Raw genomic sequence first — 22,996 nt, 5'->3', positions numbered from 1 at the left:
TTTATTTTTTTTTTTGATTGAGGAATATCCATAATGCTTTCCTTACTAATTACACCAGTTCGCATCAGCTTACATTCCCATTAGTACATAAGGGGTTTCTTCTTTCCACTCGTCTACTACACTTGTTTTCATCATTTTCTAAGGTGATAATTTTTTCAGGTATTAGAGGTCTCACATCATTATTCTTACTAAATTTCCTTAATAATAAGATATATTGAATATATATTTTTAAGTTGTTCACTCGAGTCATCCTGAATAGGATTGGCAGAATCCTATTAGATGAAGGACAACCATGCGAACAAGCCAGGTTCTGAAAAGGATTCAGCATGATTGACCATACCCACACGGTGACCAAGCTCATTGAGGTTTCATAAGAGTTCAAGATGCCGCTCTGTCTAACTTTCATTGATTTAAAGAAGGCCTTTGATTCTGTTGAGACTGAAGCAGTCATAGAAGCCCTATCCAAACAGGGCGTTCTAACTCAGCACATCAGGATCCACCATGAGCTGTATTACAAATTCACTATCAGGATCTCACCATTCTACAAGGAAGTGATCATTGACGTAAAGAGAGGGGTTCGGCAGGGTGATACCATTTCATCGAAACTCTTTAGTGCCACCCTCACGAACGTCATGCAATGACTGGAATGGGAAGAAATGGGAGTGAAGATAGATGGCCAGCAACTCCATCACTTCCACTTCGCTGATGATATCGTTCTAATAACACCAAACATTAGCCAAGGTACACAAATGCTGGTCAACGTCGACCGTGAGTGTGGAAAGGTCAGACTGCAGTTGAATCTCACCAAGGCTATGTTTATGAAAAATGAACTAGTCCCTGACATTCCATTTGCTCTCAACGGAACGAACTTCTCCGAATGCAGCAGCTATGTGTACCTGGGTCTAGAACTCAACATGATGAACGACTTGGTGCCAGAACTGCGCAGGAAGAAGAGAGAGGTGTGGAACGCCTTCAAGAGTATCGAAGAAGTTGAAGAGGATGAAGGACCTCCAACTCTGGGCACATCTCTTTGACTCCACTGTTCTTCCTGCACTAACATTATGTCTCAGAGACCTGGGCGCTATGAAAACAGGCCGAGAACGCTAATCAGGTATCCCAAAGAGGAATCGAAAGAGCTATGCTTGGAATATCACATTTCATTCAAATGAGAGAAGGAATCCGGGAGTTCGGACCTCCATTGACAATCAAGAATCAAGGATGTTGTCTCATTTTCCAAGGCGTTGAAATTCAGATGGGCCGGACACGTAATGCGATTTAGACATGACTGCTGAACTAGAGCTGTTACCGACTGGATTCCACAGGACGTCAAAAGGACACGTGGCTGCCCACCTACGAGATGGTCAGAAATAATTTCGCCTCTCTGTGCGACAAGGCCCAACTCTCCATATTCATCCACTTATACGTAAATTTTATGGTTTTATCTTTCCTAACAGTATTCCAATTGTGTAGATGTACCAAAATTTCTTTAAGCAGTTATTTGTTCTCAGGCACTTGGGTTGTTTCCAGATTCTGGGTAGTGTGAACTATACTGCAATGAGCATAGAGGTGCAGATGTCATTTCTACTATACTTTTTTGCACCTCTGGGATATATTCCCAGAAGTGGTATTGCTGGGGTCAGATGGAAGATAATTTCTAGTTTTTTGAGGGATGCCATTGTTGTTTTTCAGAACGGCTGAACCAATCGGCGTTCCCGCCATCAGTGAAAGAGACTCCCTTTCTCCCCACATCCTTGCCAGCACTGGTTGTTCTTGTTCTTTTTGTTGTGTGCCAGACTCTGTGGTGTAAGATGATACCTCATTGTTGTTTTGGTTTGCATTTTCCTGATAATTAGTGATGTAGAGCATTTTTTCGTGTGTCTTTTGGTCATTTGTATTTTTATTTTTGAGGAAGTTTCTGTTCACTTCTCCCCATTTTTTAAAATTTATTTTTATTAGTGAGACACCATGAGGTACAGTTGTAGGCTTACAAATTTTGTGCTTGGGTTTCAATTATACAATGATCAAATACCCATCCCTCCACCAGTGCCCATTTCCCACCACCATGAATCCCAGTATCCCTCCCACCCCCATCCCCCCATCCCATCCTGCCTCTGTGGCAGGGCATTCCCTTTTGTTCTCTCTCTCCTTTTGGGTGTTGTGGTTTGCAAAAGAGGCATTGAGTGGCAATCATGTTTGGTCTATAGTCTACTTTCAGCTTGCTTCTCCCATCCTGAGAGGAACCTCCCAACACCCTTTATTTGGTGCTCCCTTCTCTATCTGAGCTGCCTTTTCCCCTAGCATGTGTGGCTGCCTCCAAACCATGGAGCAAAATTCCTGGTACTAACCGCGGCCATTCTTGGGTGTTAGTCTCCTATTTTGTTACTTTATGTTCCCCAGATGAATGCAATCTTTCCATGTCTGTCCCTCTCTTTCTGACTCATTTTGCTTAGCATGATACTTTCCATGTAGTACCACTTGTATGTAAATTTCATGACTTCATCTTTTCTAACAGCTACATAGTACTCCATTGTGTAGATGTACCAAAGTTTCTTTAACCAGTCATCTGTAAAACATATTTAAATTTAAGAACTACATCAGAAAAACCAAAGGATACTTTGTTCAATTTGATGGGATTGTCAGTGGTGATTTTTTTTATATTTGTCTTTCAGAAATGTTGCTAATATATTAGAATCTAAAGTTGTGTATTAGATGCTTCTCTATTTTTTTAGATGTTCCTGTTGTTGTGTTCACCAGAAGAAAAGTTCTTTTTGCTGTAAGAGGATATTTTACCATTAGGTTTAAGGCAGAACAAGGTTAGGGATGGTAGCAACTTAAGAGTGAAGACAAAGAACACTAACAATATATATTCATAAAATGCTACAGGTTCTTTGCAAATGAGAGTTTTCACAGAAGTGAAATGTTATCATCTTTCAGTATTTCAATGAACATGCCCTTGTGATAGGATGGGGGTAAAATTTTATTACTCTGGGTTCATCCTATGTTTCACCGCATTTCTGTTGTTGACATTGTCCATAATTTCATGTTTCTTTATTATCGTTTGGCTTTGGTGTCACGCTTGAATGAGCTCAGAACTTGGTTCTGTCTCTGTGTTCAGGGATCACTCCTGGTGAGCCTTGGGAATTGCAATGGGGATTGAAGCGGGCATGGCCACAGGCAGAACATGCAGTTGACTTGCTATGCTATCTCTCTTGCCTAACATTATCCATAACTTTAGAATCCATTTCATTACATACTCCAGAGGTTTTGATTTACTACTCTTAGTTCAACATCAACTTAATCATGGGTTAAACCGAGGCTCTACATAAAGAAGTTCTTAATTACTGTTTTCATAATTTATGAAAACTCTTGAAAAATTTTTATACCTTTTTAACTTACTTAAAAGTTAAGTAACTCAAAAGTTGAGTACCTTCATTAGTTATTTTATTCAAATATACCTACAGTATGTTAGGAATAAAAAGGCACATTGCAAAATGAAATAGTATAATTTTTATCTAGGAATGCTTATTAGAATTCTTATTTATAACTTCATTAGATCATGCTTTTATTTAATCTATTTTTTATTTTATACTCTTCCTAAGAAATTGGATTTCTCTCTAAATATCTAATATACTTAACAGACCCTTATATATTTTGTTCCAATATATTTTATTGAGTCCAAAAGTAAAATATTGGTACAGGGGATATTGCAGTGTAAGAAATCATCTCAAAGCTTAGAGGCTTAAACTAATGACTTATTTTTTTTGTAGTTTTATGGGTTGACAGGGGTCAGTTGGATGGTTCTCATTTGGAATCTTTGGAAGTTATAATTAGGTGTTAACCAGGATTTTAGTCACCTAAAGGTTCAGCTGGGCAGTATGTCTGTTGACATCCATTTGATGCTGCTATTGAGTAAACTGATTATCAGTTAGTTGGAGCTGCTCATTACAGCACTGATACATGAACTTTTCAAGTGTTCTCAGCTTCTTATCATGGTACTTGAGTTATGAAACGTAAGCTCTTTAAAAAAAATTCTTGGTTGAGGTTCTTTGATTTATAAACAGTATAATAATTATTTATACTGGTTGTCTGAGTGAGTGGTATATCCAACACACACACTGAACAAAACTGAAAATAGGAGATATAAGTTGCAACCACTGAAACTTTGTAATATGCCTGTCAAGTTGGCAGGCAGGGATGAGGTGGGGGTTGAGATGGGGAGGGAATACATGAACACTAGTGGAGGAAGTTGACACTGCTGGTGAAATATTATATGCCTAAAACTTAACTATCAAAAATTTTAAAATAACACTTCTTTAATCCAGTTTTTTAAAAAATGGTTTCTCATGCACCTAATTACAGCACCATACCCATTACGAGGGTACCCCTTCCTTTTCCAAGGACTTCAACATCCCTTCCTCCAAATATTTTCCACCCAGCTCATTTGTGTGGATCAGCTCTCCCATTATGTTGCCTTTGGATCTTTGTTGCTTTGATATATATCTTTAAGTTCCACGCATGAGACATCATTCTGTGTCTATCCCTTTCCTCCAAACTAACTTCATTCAGCATGATATCTCCAGTTCCCTACATGTCACAGAAATTTCATGATTTTGTTCTTTTAGAGCTGGAGTGTTAGCACAGTGGGTAGGGCATTTGCCTTGCATATGGCCGACCCGGGTTCAATTCCTCTGTCCCTCTTGGAGAGCCTGGCAAGCTACCAAGAGTATCCTGCCCACAAGACAGAGCCTGACAAGCTCCCCATGGTGTATTCGATATGGCAAAAACAGTAACAACAAGTCTCACAATGGAGATGTTACTGGTGCCCGCTCGAGCAAATCAATGAACAGCTGAAGGACAGTGCTACCTCTCAAATAGTTGGCTGCCATTGTTTAGAATCTTGCTTATGGATCCATTTTAATCCAGATAGTCGACTCATCGATGTATTATTTTCAGATCAGGAATTTTATTTTTTTATTTCTGGTGTCTATGTACCCAGACTGAAGGCAGTTATTGCAAGTATTCTTTTGAAATTATGTAATTCCCTGTTATTTTCCCCTCAGAGGAATTGTTGATCCTTCAGACACTATAGTCAGATATTTTTCATTTTTCTTCATCCTTCTTAAATTTTGCTGTTCAATTGACATAGCAAAAAGTGGGCTTTTGAAATCTATTTGAATATTTCATTAGTTTTTAACATTCTTTCTTAGAATTGTAAGTTCAAGTTACTGAGTACCAACTTTCATTGACTGCAAAATGAATACAGTTCGATACTACTTATATGTCCACTTTTTGTCAGTAAAGGAGAATGAAAATAATAAGAAATGATTTATAAAATCTGTTGCTTTCTAGAATACAGAACTTTAAAAGTAATTTCTCTGTAGCCTATAACTATCCTTGACTGTGGGATTCATTTATATTTGATACAGTGTGATTAAGTTTTAAAAATCATGCCAGTTTACCAGTAAGTTGACCCTGAATTACCATTGTAATTAAATATTCAAAATAATTAATAGATACTTGGATTCTATCTTCAGAAAAGTCAGAACTTATGATTAATAACTTAAAAAGTTCATAAAGTTTTCTGTGAATAATTTGATTTTTTTCATTTGGATTTAGACAAGGTTCCAATGTAATTTCACATTTTTAAGACAATTGTTGTAAAGTGGCATTTTTTTCCTGCAAAAACCTAGAGATTGTATTTGTTGTTTGAATACGATTTTGTATTTTGCTGAAATGTGTAGACGCTGATGGTGAGCTTTTTTTTCCCTTTTTCCATAGGAAAGGCCATTTGTTTTTCTGCCAGGGAAAGCTTGGGAGAGTATATATTTTTAAAACTTTAGCTCTTGGAGTCTTTTTATGTGAAACCCTTATCCCTCAAGGCTACCAATAAACATTATGTTAATTTTTTTATGTTTCTCTTGTCCTTTAAAAATTGCTGAAAGAAATCATAATTACATTCCAGATGCATGCCCTTTGGGGGCTGAATGTTAACGAATGAGAGAACATGTGTAAAATTCATGGCCTGTTCATTGCCTGACAATAAATATAAACATTGGTCATTAAGTCTACAATAAATTGTTTCCCAAATGATGAAATGACTGCTTCTAGTTGCACTGATAGGCTTTGAAATGCATATCATCCAGGATGAAATTGCCTGTTTTCTACCCTTTTCAGAACATCTTCAATATAGTTCTTAATGGTTTACAAAAGTTTTAACACATCCATCAACCTGTCATTTTATTTTCTGTCAAACTTAATGGAAAAAATTTCACATGATTCACCTTTACTTAATGCTACCTTTATTTAATGCTATGAAAAGTATGAAGTTTGCAAACATGCAAAATTGTAGGATATATTTTTATAATGCAATCGCCTTGACTTAAATGGTTATTTCCTAATGCCATTCAACATCACAGGCTCAGCTGGCTTAACTTTTGACTTATGTCAGAGTAAGAGCATGTAAAAAAAAATGAAGCACTTAATTGAAATTTCACAGTGATTTCCACATAAACCAGCTTAAACAAGATGTATTTATGTATAGCAATCAAGATTGACTAATCTCCTGTGTAAATATATGTGTGTCAAAGAGGTTATTTAAAGTGGTAAAGAAATTCTACACAATAGAACCTTAAGCCTAATCATGTAATTCTTTAGCTAAAACTGCTTATTACTGTAGATAGGAAGTCATTTTGATAATAGCTTTTTGTTTTTGCAAAGATAGGGCAATATATAGCAGTGTAACAAACTAATTTTTTTTTTTCGAGAGGTGCATATCTGGTTAAATTTAACACTAGGATCATATATCTCAAAACCCAATTTAACACAAACAAACTTAATTGGTCACTTCTCTCAAATGAATGATCCATTTGAGCTCCAAAGTGAATCTCTTTTTCTTGCTTTATTTAGTTATCATATTTTTTTAAAAAAAATCCCGGTGAAAGAGCTAACAACATTAATATTGACAACTTTGCATTAAATCAGAGAAGAAATGAGATTTATTTCTTATTTTCCATTTGGAGGCATTAAGGGTCCAGAGATTATAAAATCACTACTTGGTAATGTGCTTATTTTGAAGATACTATTGAAAAAATATACTTGCTTATTTGTTAGTTATAAATACAAGTCAGACATTGTTGCATTCTTGTATTTGCATCAAAATTCAACTTGTAGGCTAGGGGGAATAATTACCATTCATTGTGAAAGGAAGAATATTGAAAGTATTTTCAAGTAATTGCTTTAATTTCAAGATAATTTATTTGGGGGGATACTGTGCTTCAGGATATGTCAGGAAGGGGAAGGGATTAATTTCTGTTCATCATTACTAAGAAGATCAGAAGTTTCTTATTTTATGCTTTTGAAGATCATTCATTCATTTATTGAAAATTTGCTGACTATTTGGAATGGACCACGTGCTCAGCTTGGTATGCCATGATAAAAGGAAGTTATCTATCTTCAGGAACCTTACCCTTATTTCTGTTGTGTGAAACCATGCTGCATTAAAAAATATGGTGTAGTTAGGCACATCATCGAAGCCTGAAACCTGACAAGGTGCTCAGTAGAGAAGATTTGTAATTAATATTCTGTAATATCATTTACAACTGTTTTTCTTCAACTCATGACAAATTTAAATTTTCATCAATTTTCCAGACCAGTAATAATTGCATAGTTTAATAAAATAAACAAAATAAAGTGAGCTAGATTTCTCTTGAGACAATATCATTATCTTAAAAACTATTCTTAAAAAGTTTGAAGCATGTAGACATGATTATAAATACCACTTTGATTTTACCACTTTTTGTTATGAAATTGCTTAGCAAACTATTACCAGTTTTGTTATTGATTCTGGGATATAAACTGGTACATACACATCTATACCAAAGAATCTTCTGAAAATAAAGTCAAGTAACTTAATCTTTTAAAATTAAGCACAAAATATTTAAATGGTTTAATTGATAAGTGATGTATACCATTGATGTGATAATTTAATGCCATGCTTTTATTTAAATTTAAAATAATTTACATTAATAATATAGTTACCCGGTCTAGCTGATCATAGTCCAAATAATCAGCTGTTGCATGTTCCCACAGCAATGTAGGATATTACATAAATGTACATAGGACATTTTAGTCATTATAAATGACACTTTTGGACTGTCTTGCTCTAGGAAATGTTTATTTTTTTTGTAATATGACCACACAGAAAATGAATTAGCAAGAGTGGTTTTGATCCATTTGACTCTTTTCACAATTTCCAAATCTTGATGAAATTATTTGACAAGCTCTTTCACAAATGAAAGCTATTTTCAATTGACTTTAGTATTAGTAACGATTGTACCTCAGTAAGCCGAGGCTAAGAAAATGGAATGTTTTTATCCAGCCCCTTTTGAGAAACTGGAGTTTTGAATATTGTCTGAAAGAACTGATTAATCAATGAGATCAATGCTTTCTCTGCAGTGCCGTCCAAACCTTTTTTCCTGAGCGCCCCAACATTCTACCCCGAGTGCTGCGGTGGGTCCTGCCGGCACCCTGCGTCTCCCTCTGCTTTCCCAAGTAAGTTTTTATGCTTCATCAGCAATGCCTCAGTTATTCTGTAAACCAAAGCAGCAGGATTTAATGTGCTCTGGCAAACTAATTGGTAATGCAATCGCGAGGAGCTAATTCCTCACTAAAAAATCACAGGGATCCTATTCAGGAAGGTTCCAGAGATTTATCAAACCACAGCACACTGAGCAATTGTGAGCAGTTTCTAATGGCATTGAAACCCAGGGCTGACACTCCAAGGAAAGAGACTTGTTTTCCATTTGATATAAAAAAATCTCAGAAGGGCCAGTTTGGCTCATTTAAAAGCATGTAGCAACACTCATTTAAAGAAGAAAAAAGAAAGAAAGGTTAAGAATTGTGCTTTGTAAAATTTGCAACCAGTTTAAAATGTGACTTAAAAAGTCTCTGTGTCCGTAGAAAATAATTAGAAATTGCCGAAATTGTTCAAAGGAGACAAATGCATCTTCATTTTATGGTGTCGAATATGTATCAGCCAGAATTGTAGGAAATGTTCTAAATATAACATTTTAAACATTTTACAAGGTTTTGTGTTTTGGGGATAGAATGAAAATAGAAAACCTTCCAAAACGCTTGAGAGCATGTACTGTTACATTTCTCTCTCTCTCTCTCTCTCTCTCTCTCTCTCTCTCTCTCTCTCTCTCTCTCTCTCTCTCTCTCCCTCTCCCTCTCTCTGTCTTTCTCTCTGTGTGTGTCTCTCTCTCAAGGAAAAATATGTCCCACTGAAAACAAATAAAATTCACCTTGGTCTTGAGACTTCTAGGTCACATCATAATCTGTAGGTAGAGATCTGAGTCTCTGATAAAGAATTCCAGAGGAGGGGTACATTTATTTTAGCTGCCAAAGAGAAAATGTTTTCTCGGGTTAACAGTTTTGTCTGGTGAAAGTGAAGTAGGAGTTTGAGCCAGGTTAAAGTTCTGAGCTTCATCACGTTGAATTCAGATTCCTTCTGCCTCTCTGTCTATGTTGTATGAATGTTTCAGGAACGCAATTGCTCAACAGATGACTCCTGACAAGTGAGGCAGCAAATGCTGTCCCTTTAATGAGCTGCAGGCTTCTGAGCCTCTCTTTAGGGGGCTGATACTTTCCCACAGAGACTTCACATGGCAGGGACCCCGCCACAATGGGTAACAGACCCGTGACCAATTGCCACTTTCACTTGGCTCATCCACACGCGACCTCACCACGATTTTTCACTGTGCAGATGAACTTTAGGAATCATTTCACACGGAAAAGGCTTGGGCAAGGGTCAGTTGTCCTTTTATATGGTCATAAAGCAGGCTCTGTGTGTCGGTCTTTTCTCCTGTCTCACATTCCGAGTGAATTTCTGGACACCATTTAACGCACTTGACAGAAAATAAAGCAGTGAATAAAACTGACTTTTATAGACTCATTCTAGCTCATCTTCCCATATAACCCCATCCACCTGAAAGGGGATTTAGTGGGTGAGCTGAGTGTATCAGGGACTTGCTGAATACACAGGACCCATTATCAACTGTGGGGATTGTTTATTAACCAGGACTGATACACTACTATTTTGGAGGTGACCTATTAATTGTCCATTTAACTAGAATCTATTGAATTCAAATAGAAAAATGGAACCCATGACTAAACCTTTTTCTCGGTCCTTCAAGGTGGTCTGCTATGAGGGCAATTCAAAACTGTTGTGCAAATTAAGGAGACATTTATCATCATATATTAGAGTATCAGGACACTGCTGGAAGAGTTACACTACAAATATCTGATTTAAGGCCAAAGTGGCATCTCTATGAAGTTGAATATTTAGTGTTAAATATTTGGGAGGAAAGATTAAAAGAGAATATTCATCTAAGTTAGTTATTTTCCCCTTGAATATAATGCTGGTATTTAAAAAAAAATTTTACCAATGCAGTTTAGGTAAGTGGAAATGAAATGAACCCCAAGATGCCATGTAACACAGGTAGATATTCACATTTTATGCGAGTGTATGCATATTTATTTTATGGTGATATTTTAATGAGTCTTTAAGCCACAAAAGTAAAAAAATAAAGTTAAATGGAAGACATAAAAGAATTTTGAAGATGTTTTCTAGACAACTTTATCTTCTGATTGCTTGGAAATTTACTATAATTTCCCTTCATACGCTTCTTTATTGTTCGCTTTCATACTTTTTTTTCATCTGTTTTTTTTTTTTTTTTGGTGGGGGCCACTCATGGCAGTGCATGGCATCACTCCTGGCTCTGAACTCAGGAGTTGCTCCTGGCAGACCTGGGGACATCATGAGGTGTTGGTATAGGGATCAAACCCAGGTCTGCTGCGTGCAAAGCAAGCACCATTCCCTCTGTATTGTCTCTCGGGCCCCTCCCTCTTTATTCTTTTAGAATAAATATTGAAGTTTTCTTTATTTTAAAATTAGGTAAGGTAAAGGTAAAGGCCCTCCCGTTGATCGTCGATTTGCTCGAGCGGGCCCAGTAACGTCTCCATTGGAGACTTTGTTGTTACTGTGTTTGGCATATCGAATACTCTCGGTAGCTTGCCGGGCTCTCCGAGAGGGGCGGAGGAATCGAACTTGGGTCGGCCATGTTGGCCGCTTGTAAGGCAAATGCCCTACCGCTGTGCTATGACTCCAGCCCATTTTAAAATTAATTTGAATGATTCCTTTTGCTTAGATTTTTTGGGGGGGCTGCACTGGTGGTACTCAGGAATTACTCCTGGTTCTACTCCAAAATCACTTGATGGGCTCAGAGGGCCATATAGGATGCTGAGAAGTTGGGTGGGCCATGTGCAAGAAAACCACCCTATCCACTATGCTATCCCTCTATGCTATCTCTCTGTCCCAAATAATTGGAATGATTTTTGTTTGTTTGCTTTGGGCCATGGCTGGAGCAATAGCACAGCGGGTAGGGTGTTTGCCTTACACGTGGCGACACTGCCGATCTGAGTTCCATTCCTCCACCCCTCTCGGAGAGCCCAGCAAACTACCAAGAGTATCTCGCCCACACAGCAAAGCCTGGCAAGCTACCTGTGATGTATTCCATATGTCAAAACACAGTAACAAGTCTCACAACGTTACTGGGCCCGCTCAAGCAAATCGATGAACAACGGGAGGACAGTGACAGTGACATTGACAGTTTTTGGGCCATATCTGGCGCCACTCAGAGGTTGATCCTGGCTCTGCACTCAGGAATTATTGCTGGCAGTGCTCAGGGGACCATATAAAATTCTGGGGAACTGAACCCAGGTTGGCTGCATGAAAGGTAGACGTGCCACCTAGTGCCTTACCTACTCCCTACTCTCTGAGCTCTTTGAATGATTCTTATATCCAAGCATTTGCTTTTGTTTCTACCACTACATCACAAATCACAAATCACAAATCACCCTGTTAATCGTCGATTGCCTCGAGCAGGCCCCAGTAACGTCTCCTTCATCCTAGCCCTGAGATTATATTCAAGGCTCTTTAGGAGAATGAGACCCATCATTATTACTGGTATTTGGCATATTGGGTATGCCACGGGGAGTTTGCCAGACTCTGCCGTGTGGGCAGGCTACATTCGGTAGCCTGCCAGTTTGTCCAAAGTAGGAATGAGATAATAAGATGTCATAAAAGAAAGAAAATGAGTGGTTCAAGTAGTCTTCTGAATTTCAGTTCAAATAGCAAAGACTTAAAACTATACTTAAAATTTAAGCAGGCAATGAATAACTGTTCCTTATCATTTTGCAATAGTGTTTTCACACCAAAGTGTAGGACCAGATATATATGTCCACAGTGAAGCAAGTGTAGTATTATTTTTGCTTTATTGTTGTGATTTATTTGTTTCAAATTGACTTAGTTTTTTTTGAAACTTTTGAGTTTATGATTGACTTGTTTTTGCAATGTGGAAAACCATTTGTCCAGTGCTTTCCTTACATATAATAAGTAGTTTAAAAGGCCCTCCCGTTGATCATCAATTTGCTCGAGCAGGCCCAGTAACGTCTCCATTGGAGACTTTGTTGTTACTGTGTCTGGCATATCGAATACGTCACGGGGAGCTTGCCGGGCTCTGCCGTGTGGGCGAGATACTCTCAGTAGCTTGCCGGGCTCACCGAGAGGGGCGGAGGAATCGAACTCGGGTCGGCCATGTTGGCCGCGTGTAAGGCGAACGCCCTACGGCTATTTTACCTTTACAGTGGGTAAAAATGAAAAAGTAGTGAATAACTTCTTTCATCTTCCAGAACAGTGTAAGGAAATTCCTTGATATTACATACATGAGGTTCTTTTTTTAAAATAACCCACTTCTAAATGAAATCAAAACTTGTGGAAATTATGTAGAAAATTACTTTTAAAAAACTGCCTGAGAAAGCATGGGAGTCTTAATTATGTATATGAGGTAATTGAATTAATTGGGTAATTATTTTTTTTTGTCTTTAGTGTGTCCAACTTAAATTTGACCTTTTGAGAACTTTTTACTTTAAAAGACAAAGTTTAAATTTAGGGCAGCATTATAAAAATATGAGCAGGGAATGGAATTTGCATTCTACATTTTCAGATCATATTCTCTTAAGTTTAAAAGAACTTGAACCTAGGATTTTGTTGAAAGCAGTAGGAAAGAGACATTATGTTTATTATTGTGAATGTAGTCTAGTTCTGTGAGTGTCATTGTCAAAGATGGGAAATGCTGATTAGTATTCTCGCCACCTACCTGGTAATGTTCTCTTTTACGGCTCGCAGCTGGAGGGGTGAGTGAACTGAGCTAATTGACCAGGCAAGGCCTGGGTTTATTTTCAAAATGATGCAGCGTTTGTTTGAGTATAGAGAAGAAAACCCAATAATTTTGTCAAATCATTATCAGCTCTGTGAAACTAAGTTTTAGTGCAGCAAGTAGCCATATAGATTTTGATTTCTCAACAGTGAAGTAAGTAAGGGGTGTTTTGTTGACAGATGACATTTGGTCAATTAGGAACAAAGTTCAAGGAGTCAGAGACTCAGAATAGATTTTCCAAGTTGATGGCTCTATTCAACTGTTGAGGCAAGGCAGTGAAAGTATTTGAGCACCATTCCTGGGATGGGGTCCCTTTTTTTTAATTGCTCATTGGAAGCCTAAGGAAGATGATGGGATGGGACTGATTGTTAGTATAGCATGCAGGTCTGTAATCTTGTCACAGCCTTTCCTCAATGAGAAAATCTTATGGAAGTCATATGAAATTCTAATTCTATGAATTCTAATAAGACAGTGATTTTCAATTTGAAAAAAAAGTGCACGAGTATAGTCTATAGGAGGCATGAAATTGAGTATACAGAGCGAAGTAGGAAAGGGTTTTACAAAACATTTTGATAGTGTATGTTCACAGAATGATATGGAGATGTTGGATTATGCTTTTATTAATAGAGTAGCCAGAAAAAAAGGGATAGAATAATCCTCCTAGATTTTGTTAATTGACAGCCTATACCTAGAACTTCTGGAGGCTATTGAATGAACTTGAATTTGAAACTTCAGAGCAGAAGGGTGACAGTAATAAAAATTGTGAAGGGTCTATATGATTGGTCAGAAAGTTTTGAGAGATGCTCAGAGTGTTTGGCCTGGAGAACACTGTACATGATAGCTTCAAATTATATTTACTGAATGTAATATACATCTAAAGAACAGAGTTAGGACCAATGAGTAGGTTTAGTGGAAGTTGAATTTGGGCTAAATACAAGGTAAATTATTTTAATTTTTTTCCTTTTTTGAAAAAAATTATCACCATGAATTACAAAGTTACAAAGTTATTCATGATTAGGTTTCATGTGCACAGTGTTCCAGTGTTCCAATGCCAGTGTCTTCACCTTTTTTGTTGTATTTATTTTTTTTAGTTTGCTTTTTGGGTCACACCTGGTGATACGCAGGGGTTACTCCTGGCTCTGCACTCAGGAATTTACCCTGGCGGTGCTCAGGGGACCATATGAGATGCTGGGAATTGAACCTGGTTCGCCGCATGCACAGCAAATGCCCTAACCGCTGTACTATTTTTTTCAGCCCCAGTCTCTTCAACTCTGCCCACTTCTTTCTACCAGTGTCCACAGTTTCCCTCCTACCCGCTAAAGGCAGTCACTTTCTTTTTTCTTCCTTGTAGGCTACAAAGTATTGTGGTTTACAATACTGTTACTGATAGGTTATCATGCACAGCAAAAGGTATTTTTTTCTAAGTTAAACTGTATGGTAAGTAAAGGCCCTCGAGCGGGCCCAGTAACGTCTCCATTGGAGACTTTGTTGTTACTGTGTCTAGCATATCGAATACGTCACGGGGAGCTTGCCAGGCTCTGCCAAGCGGGCGAGATACTCTCGGTAGCTTGCCGGGCTCTCCGAGGGGGGCGGAGGAATCGAACTCGGGTCGGCCATGCTGGCTGCGTGCAAGGCAGACGCCCTACCACTGTGCTATTGCTCCAGCCCTAATGAAGTGTTATTAACATAGCATTCCCAGATTCAAGTTTATTTAGTCATAAGAAGGTAGTTTTAAGTTTCTAGTTTGTTTTTTTTTTAAATTGAGTCACTGTGAGACTATAGTTTTCATGATTTGCTTTCAGGTATACAATATTTCTTTTTGTTTGTTTGGGGGGGTCACACCCAGTGCTCAGGGGTTATTCTTGACTCTGAGCTCAGGATTTATTCCTGCCAGTACTCGGATACCATATGGGATGCCAGGGATTAAACCCAGTTCATTTGTGTGCAAGGCAAATACGCTATTGGCTGTATTATAACTCTAGTTCCTTAAATTTCTAAGTTTTATAACTTCTAGTTTATATACTGCATACCCAGCTAATATTCCATTTTATGTGTCTAATCCTCATGCACAAAGTATACCGCCCTCGGCCCTTATTGAAAATAGGAACAATAAAACTCTTTACTGAAAGAAATTGAGAAATTCTTGAAAGAGAAACAAGAGAGAGTTATGAGTGTTATTGAGAAAAAAAAGATAAAACCATAGACCAGAAGCATTCCATATTTGAAAATTTGACTCTGAGAGACAGACTCAGCACTTGAAATAACTTATACTTGATCATGTAGTTTGGAGGTTCTAGCAGGGGAGCGCAGCTACTCATATGCCCTGGACCAAAGACCGGTCCGTCTCTATTCGGGGAAGGCCGTCCTCTTTGACTGAGCGCGCAACTTCGGGAGGGACGCACATGGAGCGGTGAGGGAGGAAGGGAACACCCGCCTAGCCAGCCAGGTCAGCCGAATCAACCCTGGCGATCAATGGGGTGACAGATGTCGCAGCGATAGCACAGCGGTAGGGCGTTCACCTTGCGTGCAGCCAGCCCAGCTGAGCCGGGTTCGATTCCTCCACCCCTCTCGGAGAGCCTGGCAAGCTACCGAGAGTATCTCGCTTGCACGGCAAAGCCTGGAGAGCTACCCATGACGTATTCAGTATGCCAAACACAGTAACAACAAGTCTCACGATGGAGATGTTACTGGGCCCGCTCGAGCAAATCAATGAATAACGGGAGGACCGTGACCGTGACTGTGATGATGTAGTTAATGAAGGCTTTTGGTATTTAGGTGGCTTATTGGAAATCTGGGCTGGAGCGATAGCACAGCAGTAGGGCGTTTGCCTTGCACGCAGCCAACATGGCCGACCCAAGTTCGATTCCTCCGCCCCTCTTGGAGAGCCTGGCAAGCTACCGAGAGTATCTCGCCCGCATGGCAGAGCCTGGGCAAGCTCCCCGTGACGTATTCGATATGCCAGACACAGTAACAACAAAGTCTCCAATGGAGACGTTACTGGGCCCGCTCGAGCAAATCGATGAACAACGGGAGGGCCTTTACCTTTACCTTATTGGAAATCTGGATTAAAAAAATGTTTCTTCTAGCTCTGAAAATCTATACAGAAACATCTAAAGCTTATGGTAAAAATACAAAAGGATTATCAAGGGTCCTTCAAAGCTTTCTCGGTGACAACACCCCAGTTTGCTTTTATGTATGAAGTGAATTCCAGGGCAAAACAATTTGGAGAAGTCGTATATAACCTTATCCCCCAAACCATACTCTGACTTTTCCACTCTAGAGTGGCCTGTTTTCTCTCCTATTCTCTCTTGAACATATATGTTTTTTCTTCTACCTTCACATTTTTCTAAGTAAATTTCTTTAAATAACATGATTTTTACTTCATTAAAAAAGAAAAAATGAAAAAGGATGTTGGAATTCTATTTCTGAAAAATTTTGTGATAACTTCTGATTTAAGTATCCCGAAAGGAACATATGTCCATGTAATGTATATTACAAAAAGCATTTAGATTGCAAATAGAGGCTTGAATAGGAAACAGCAAAGCAAGTGGGCAAGACAGAGTAATACTGAGCATGAATGGCAGAGGGTAATACTGGGTATAAAATTCTTTGCAGGACTTCTTGAAGCAAGACGTTAAAGATTTTAGAGTTAGGGAATTTCCTTAAATGGGATCAATAATCTAGAGATTCACATGAGTGAGAATGAATCATCACATCACACATAATACTGGCACATAGTTGTGGGAGGTAATCGGTTGAATTGCCTCTACAACAGTATAGCGATGCAGCTCTCTGCTGCTGGTGTAATGATTCAAAAATGAATCTGTGTTCTCCAGGCTCTGCTCATTATTAAATATCAGTGTTCTGTCTTCAGAGTTAAGATAGTTTCTAGAAGTGGAGGCAAAAAAAGGGGAGGCAAAGGAAGTGGAGGAGAGACATATTTTCACTAGTGTAAATTTGTTGTTTCTTTGTCCTAATCAACAACCCCCTACCACTCCCCCACAAGTGATAATATTTACACATTGCGGGCTGGAGCGATAGCACAGCGGTAGGGCATTTGCCTTTCATGCAGCTGGCCCTGCCGAGCCGGGTTCTATTCCTCCGCCCCTCTCAGAGAGCCCAGTAAGCTACCAAGAGTATCTCACCCGCGAGGCAGAGCCTGGCAAGCTACCCGTGATGTATCTAATATGCCAACACAGTAACAAATGTCACAATGGAGACATTACTGGGCCCACTCGAGAAAATCGATGAACAATGGGAGAACAGATCTGACAGATCTGATTTATATTACATTTCATTAGGCTTATTGCACATGTGATTCCTGTGAGATGCTATTTGAGGGCTTTCTCAGGATCCAGGGAAGCGTGCCTTGGAAAACTTTTCTGTCCTAGGTCATTCTGCCATTTTAATATGACTCTCCTCATCTCCTAACCTTTCCTTCTGCCCACTCACATTCATTTGTTTTACACTTGACCTCCCTCTGCTGGGCATCTGCAAATGTGAACTCTGCTGTCCCTGACTTGGATTGTCAGCAAAAGATGCTGTTGTTGGCTTACTCTGTTGGCTTTCAGACATAAGTGGTTTCTTTCCTAGTTGTTAAGTGCTTTATATACTATGTTCCATGGATATTTATCTCACTGTATTGTAAGTTTATATTTTTGAATTTCATCCACTGTGAACTATTCTATTGTAAAAATAAGGAGTTTCATTAACTGTCTCAGACTACTCCTTAAAACATTCTTACAATATTTCTTGTTTTCCTTAGAAAATTGAAATAGAATTAAAACACAGAATGAGTGGACATTAATTATTGTATACAATTATGCAACATTGATCTAGTTCGGTGTTTGTTTTTGCCTTCTTCATATTTTATCTGCATTTTACTTGATAAGCATAGCAGATAGCCTAAAATGTCATGTGTATTACAGCTTGTTATTTTTGCTGCTACCTTATCTTAGTGCCCTCATTTTAATGGTTCTTTAAGATTTCTTTGAGTCAATATGCCATAATTTACTTAGGTACTTTATCCTTGTATTTATTTTTTTATTGATTTATATATACATATTTTCCCCTTAATTACATATATACATGTGTATATATATTTGTAATAGTGGTAGATCATACAGTTTACAAATAAATAATATAAAGAATGACAAGGTCAAAACACCATGCCAGAAGGATACTTGGAGTATGAGGGCACAGTTATCAAGAAGATGCTTGATAATTCAGATGTAGACTTTTCCAGAATAGTGCAGAGAAGCCTATAATACAAACTAGAGCCCTCATTGTGTGTATTAATGTTTCTCCCTCCTCATGCTTGACGAATCAAGCCTGAATAAAGAAGCCATGTGGGCAGAAGAATGAAAATAGAATTTGGATTTATAAGACCTTGCAATCAGCTGAGTTCTGTATAATTTTGGACCATAAAACTCTAAAAACTTCCATTTCTATGCAGGGTTCTTGTAGTATGATTCTTATACGGTATGATCCATAGTATCCTTACCTGTGATTTGGGCACTTGAATTTTCTTGTGCTGTTTCTTCATATCTTTAGATTTTTCTAATTAAAGGAATAGTAGATAAACTGAAAGAGATTAAGTAACTTGCTTGAAAGAGATGAAATACACAGTCAAATTCAGTTTTTTTTCCAGACTTCAAGGTTCTTTGTCCTGAGATTTCCTACAGAATGTCATCTGTGAACCAGTACAGAAGAACCAATTCCATGTCAGTATACCAAAGAAGTTCTGAGAAGAAAAAATAGAAAAATTAAAACATCAGAATACTTTTATTATTGACCAGTATTTCACAAAGTCAATCAAATATCTGATAAAGAATAGTGACTCCAGTTGTTAAAGTCTGGCTTTAAGACAGGTTGTTGCCATAATACTGGCAAAAATAATTGGTACTATAAGTGAGAATTAAACAAAATCTCATGAAAGGAAGAATGGAAAGGGCATCAATGAAAGCAGATCCATTGCAAAATAGGGACTTGATTACGTTCCAAGGAGCATGGCATTCATAAGTAGATAGGAATATTGAAGACCTGAAGCAAAAGAGGGGTAATCCAGTGTGAAGATGAACTGTAATGTGGAGTGACTCAGGGATAGCTCAAGAGACCAGTAGCATATAGCAGGGCACCCTCCTTAGGAATAACTCATTACACTTGTAATATTCAGTAAAGAGCCTCCTACTAGATTTTATGGTAATGAGAGGGATACAATGTATATGTATATTTAATTTGCCAGTGTATTTATTTCTATATGCATAGCCTGACCTGTTGTGTTTAACAGTTTGAATGGATAGGTGAATGAATAAATGAATAATTAGGGGAAAATGCAATATTTAAATTGTCCTAGTATTTGCTAATTACTAGGGCTTTGCCACCTCAGGACCATGGGCTTCCCAACAAGACACACAATATTGGGGAAGCTACATAACTACTTTGTCTTCCAGTAGCATCAACTTCTCCATAGAGATATGACCAAAAAGACGTTGAGAAGCACTACTCTAAGAGTGCAGAGAAAAGAGACAAGGTTGTGGGCTGTGGTTACAGAGAGAGAAATGGAGTGTTGGGGGTCACAGTGACTTCTCTCTATAGCAGGCATTTCCCCCCCCCACCCTTTTTTTTTCCTCTCCAGGGGAAGAGACAGTGCTACCTCTCTTCACACAGGACTCTAATTCCAAGACCCGAAGGGGTATTTTGAGAAGGGCTGTCTTTTCCGAGGACCAGAGAAAGGCTCTGGAGAAAATGTTCCAGAAGCAGAAATATATCAGCAAAACAGACAGAAAGAAACTTGCCATCACCTTGGGACTGAAGGAATCTCAGGTAGGAAGATCTCGGTTGTTCCTGATCTTTGAAGGAATATTATGAAATATGTTCATTTGGCAAGAACTTATACTCGGCATGGTGCAAACCTGTCAATGTTGCTGAAATTTAAAAAAATGCTGGGTGGAAATATATGTCATGATTTCTATTTGGAAATAGGTTCACTTATTGTCTGCTTTAGGTTTTTGTTATTCAGCTGATTAGTATTTCCCATATGAAGAGAAATGCTAAGGTTATGGTGTTTTAAACCATTATATTGTCTACTGTGAATTTAGAGAAGCAGGCTACAGAATTTCTTCCAAATGTAGGAACCAGTATTCCTGCCTTTTTCTCTACCTGCTATCTAAATTCAAGGCATAGATGAATGACTCATAAGTATCACATAATGGATTTCATTACTTTACTTTTGTGATTTAGCATTTTTACATTTGCTATACTTACACTCATTTCTCGAACATTGATGTTTCATATCATTTTGAGAGAAACTTTTTGGTTTCAGGGAAATACAGATTACTCTATTTGAAAATTGGTTTAGAAACAAACCAATTTTAGGGCAGCAGATTTTCCTATTTAATCCTTTCTCTAACACATTCCATGTGAAATATATACTATCATCATCCTCTTTTTGAAATAAGGAAAAGAAGAGAAGTAACAGCATCACCTGCAAAAGTGCTTTGGAGCTGGGCACCCATCTCAGGTAACTCCACTCTGGAGTTTATGTATTTATTTTGTTTTCTGAACCAAACCCAAAGGTGTTTGGAGGCTATCCTGGTATCTGTGCTCCTGGATTGCTCCAGTGGTACTGACGGGACTTTTCAGTGCCAGGGATCAAACCTGGGACCCCTGTATACAAAGCATGTTCTCCAGTTTATTGAGCTAGTCCTTGGTCCCTGGAGATTTTCACTTTAGCCTTGAGTCATCATCTATTGCGATGCAGTGTATTCACTGCACCAGGGCGCTTGGCAAAAGGGGAGACAAATAATACTAAAATGCAGCAGGTACTCTGTTTGTCTGGCTGACTTTCCTGAGGCAGGACGATGTCCACCTGGAATTAAAAATTATTTTTAAAATTGAGATTGTGTGGTTTCCAATATCATTAATAATGGTTTCTCAGCCAACAACACACCCTTCGTCAGAGTACCCATTTTCCTACCTTCCTAGTGTCCTGCCCAACTCAGTTGTGAGGATCAGTTTTCCCATTGTGTTGCCTTTGGACCTTTGTTATACCTCGCTGTGTTTCTTTAAGTCCCTTATATGAGAGAGATCATGCTGTATTGACCCTTTTTCTTCTGACTAATTTCACTCAGCATGATATATTCCAGTTCCAAACATATTGCTGCAAATTGCATGTTTGCTGCATTTAATACAATAGCCACTATATGGAAACGATACAAATATCCAACTATAGATGAATGGATCAAGATAATGTGATACACACACAAACACACAAAACGGGAATATTATGCAACTTTAAGAAAGACCACCTAAAATTTCATGAGAAAACTGGAAGACAAGCATACATTTTGAGTTAAGCACCGTGCTCTTCTAGTCTTCCTTCAAAACAGATGGACTGTTTTCTACTTTTGTTTTTTATGTTTTTTTTTGTTTTTATTTATTGTTGAACAACTTTTCCTTAAAAGATCTTGGTTTCCCTAAGGTGATATGTTTCACTACACCATGGCCAGATGTTTTCAAGTATAGGAAGCAATCACGCTGCCATTAGGGTAACTGGCCTAGAAAAGTCAGTATGTGCTCCCACTCTTTTGTGAACATTTTTTTTGCAGTAATGAGTTCATAACCTTATTTGCAGTAATGAGTTTTTAATCTTATTGACTGTTGGGCTTCAGCTTCTTACCTTAAAATAGAAACAAGCCTGAAAATTTTGTGTCACAGAGCAATTTTATGTAAATGACAGATAAATTAGTAACTGTCCTGTTCTGGACCTTTGCAAGGTAGGTAGTAAGAAGGACTGATCATGACACTCTTTATAGTCCTGAGAGTTACATGTCCAGTTGGGAAACAAATAAGAAGTTTACAAGATGTTTGGTAATAATACAATAGATTTTGTACTATTGTAGATACCGATTGTATCTGGGCTGGATCAATAGCACAGCGGGTAGGGAATTTGCCTTGCACACGGCCGACCCGGGATGACCCAGGTTCGATTCCTCTGTCCCTCTTAGAGAGCCTGGCAAGCTACTGAAGTATCCTGCCTGCATGGCAAAGTCTGACAAGCTACCTGGGGCATATTCAATATGCCAAAAACAGTAACAACAAGTCTCACAATGGAGACATTACTGGTGCTCGCTCGAGCAAATGGTTGAACAATGGGACGATATTACCTATTGTGTCTAGGTATCTACAATACCTAGATATCAGGACATCAGTCCATCTATAAAGAAGCTAGATCATTTATACATGGTGAGATGCTCTCAATGCTGCCTCTTGCTAATCCCTAAATCTGTGGGGGAAAAAGTCATAAGATTGGTGCATATTACTATCTAATGATCCTAGTTATGGGGATATCTGATAGTCAGAGGAGTTGTGGGTTTAAGTGAGGATCTCATAGGGACTCCATAGGCTTAGCCTGCATCCATTTCTTTGAATTAGAAATTTTAGAGTCATGTTTAGGAGTTTGGAGCACCTCTGGTTGAAAGCTTTATTTTACACAGTTGATTTGGGAACCTCTGGTTAAGTGCACCATTTCATATAATTGATTATGTTGTTTTTTAAATTCAGGTGCCCCATGAATTAATATTGTTTATCTTAATGAATTTGAATTTGGCTGGAGCGGTAGCTCCAGCTATAGTAGGTAGGGCATTTGCCTTGCATGCAGCCAACCTGGGTTTGATTCCTCCGTCTCTCTCAGAGAGCCTGGCAAGCTACCGAGAGTA

The 22,996-nt window shown here is 38.3% G+C and overlaps 1 protein-coding gene across 1 annotated transcript in view; it reads left to right on the top strand.

Annotated features, from left to right (window-relative positions):
• DBX2 (developing brain homeobox 2) overlaps window positions 1-22,996 on the top strand; it is a 41,143-nt gene that overhangs the window by 6,316 nt on the left and 11,831 nt on the right. The window contains exons 2-3 of the mRNA XM_056117774.1: window positions 8,455-8,550; window positions 19,915-20,102. Of these exons, the coding sequence (XP_055973749.1) occupies window positions 8,455-8,550; window positions 19,915-20,102 (284 nt within the window). The remainder of the gene's footprint in view (window positions 1-8,454; window positions 8,551-19,914; window positions 20,103-22,996) is intronic.

The sequence above is a fragment of the Sorex fumeus genome, unplaced genomic scaffold (assembly GCF_029834395.1).
Source record: "Sorex fumeus unplaced genomic scaffold, SorFum_2.1 ptg000036l, whole genome shotgun sequence".
Classification (NCBI taxonomy): Eukaryota; Metazoa; Chordata; class Mammalia; order Eulipotyphla; family Soricidae; genus Sorex; species Sorex fumeus.
Note: the sequence above shows the minus strand (reverse complement) of the source record. Positions and strands in the feature narration are given on the sequence as shown.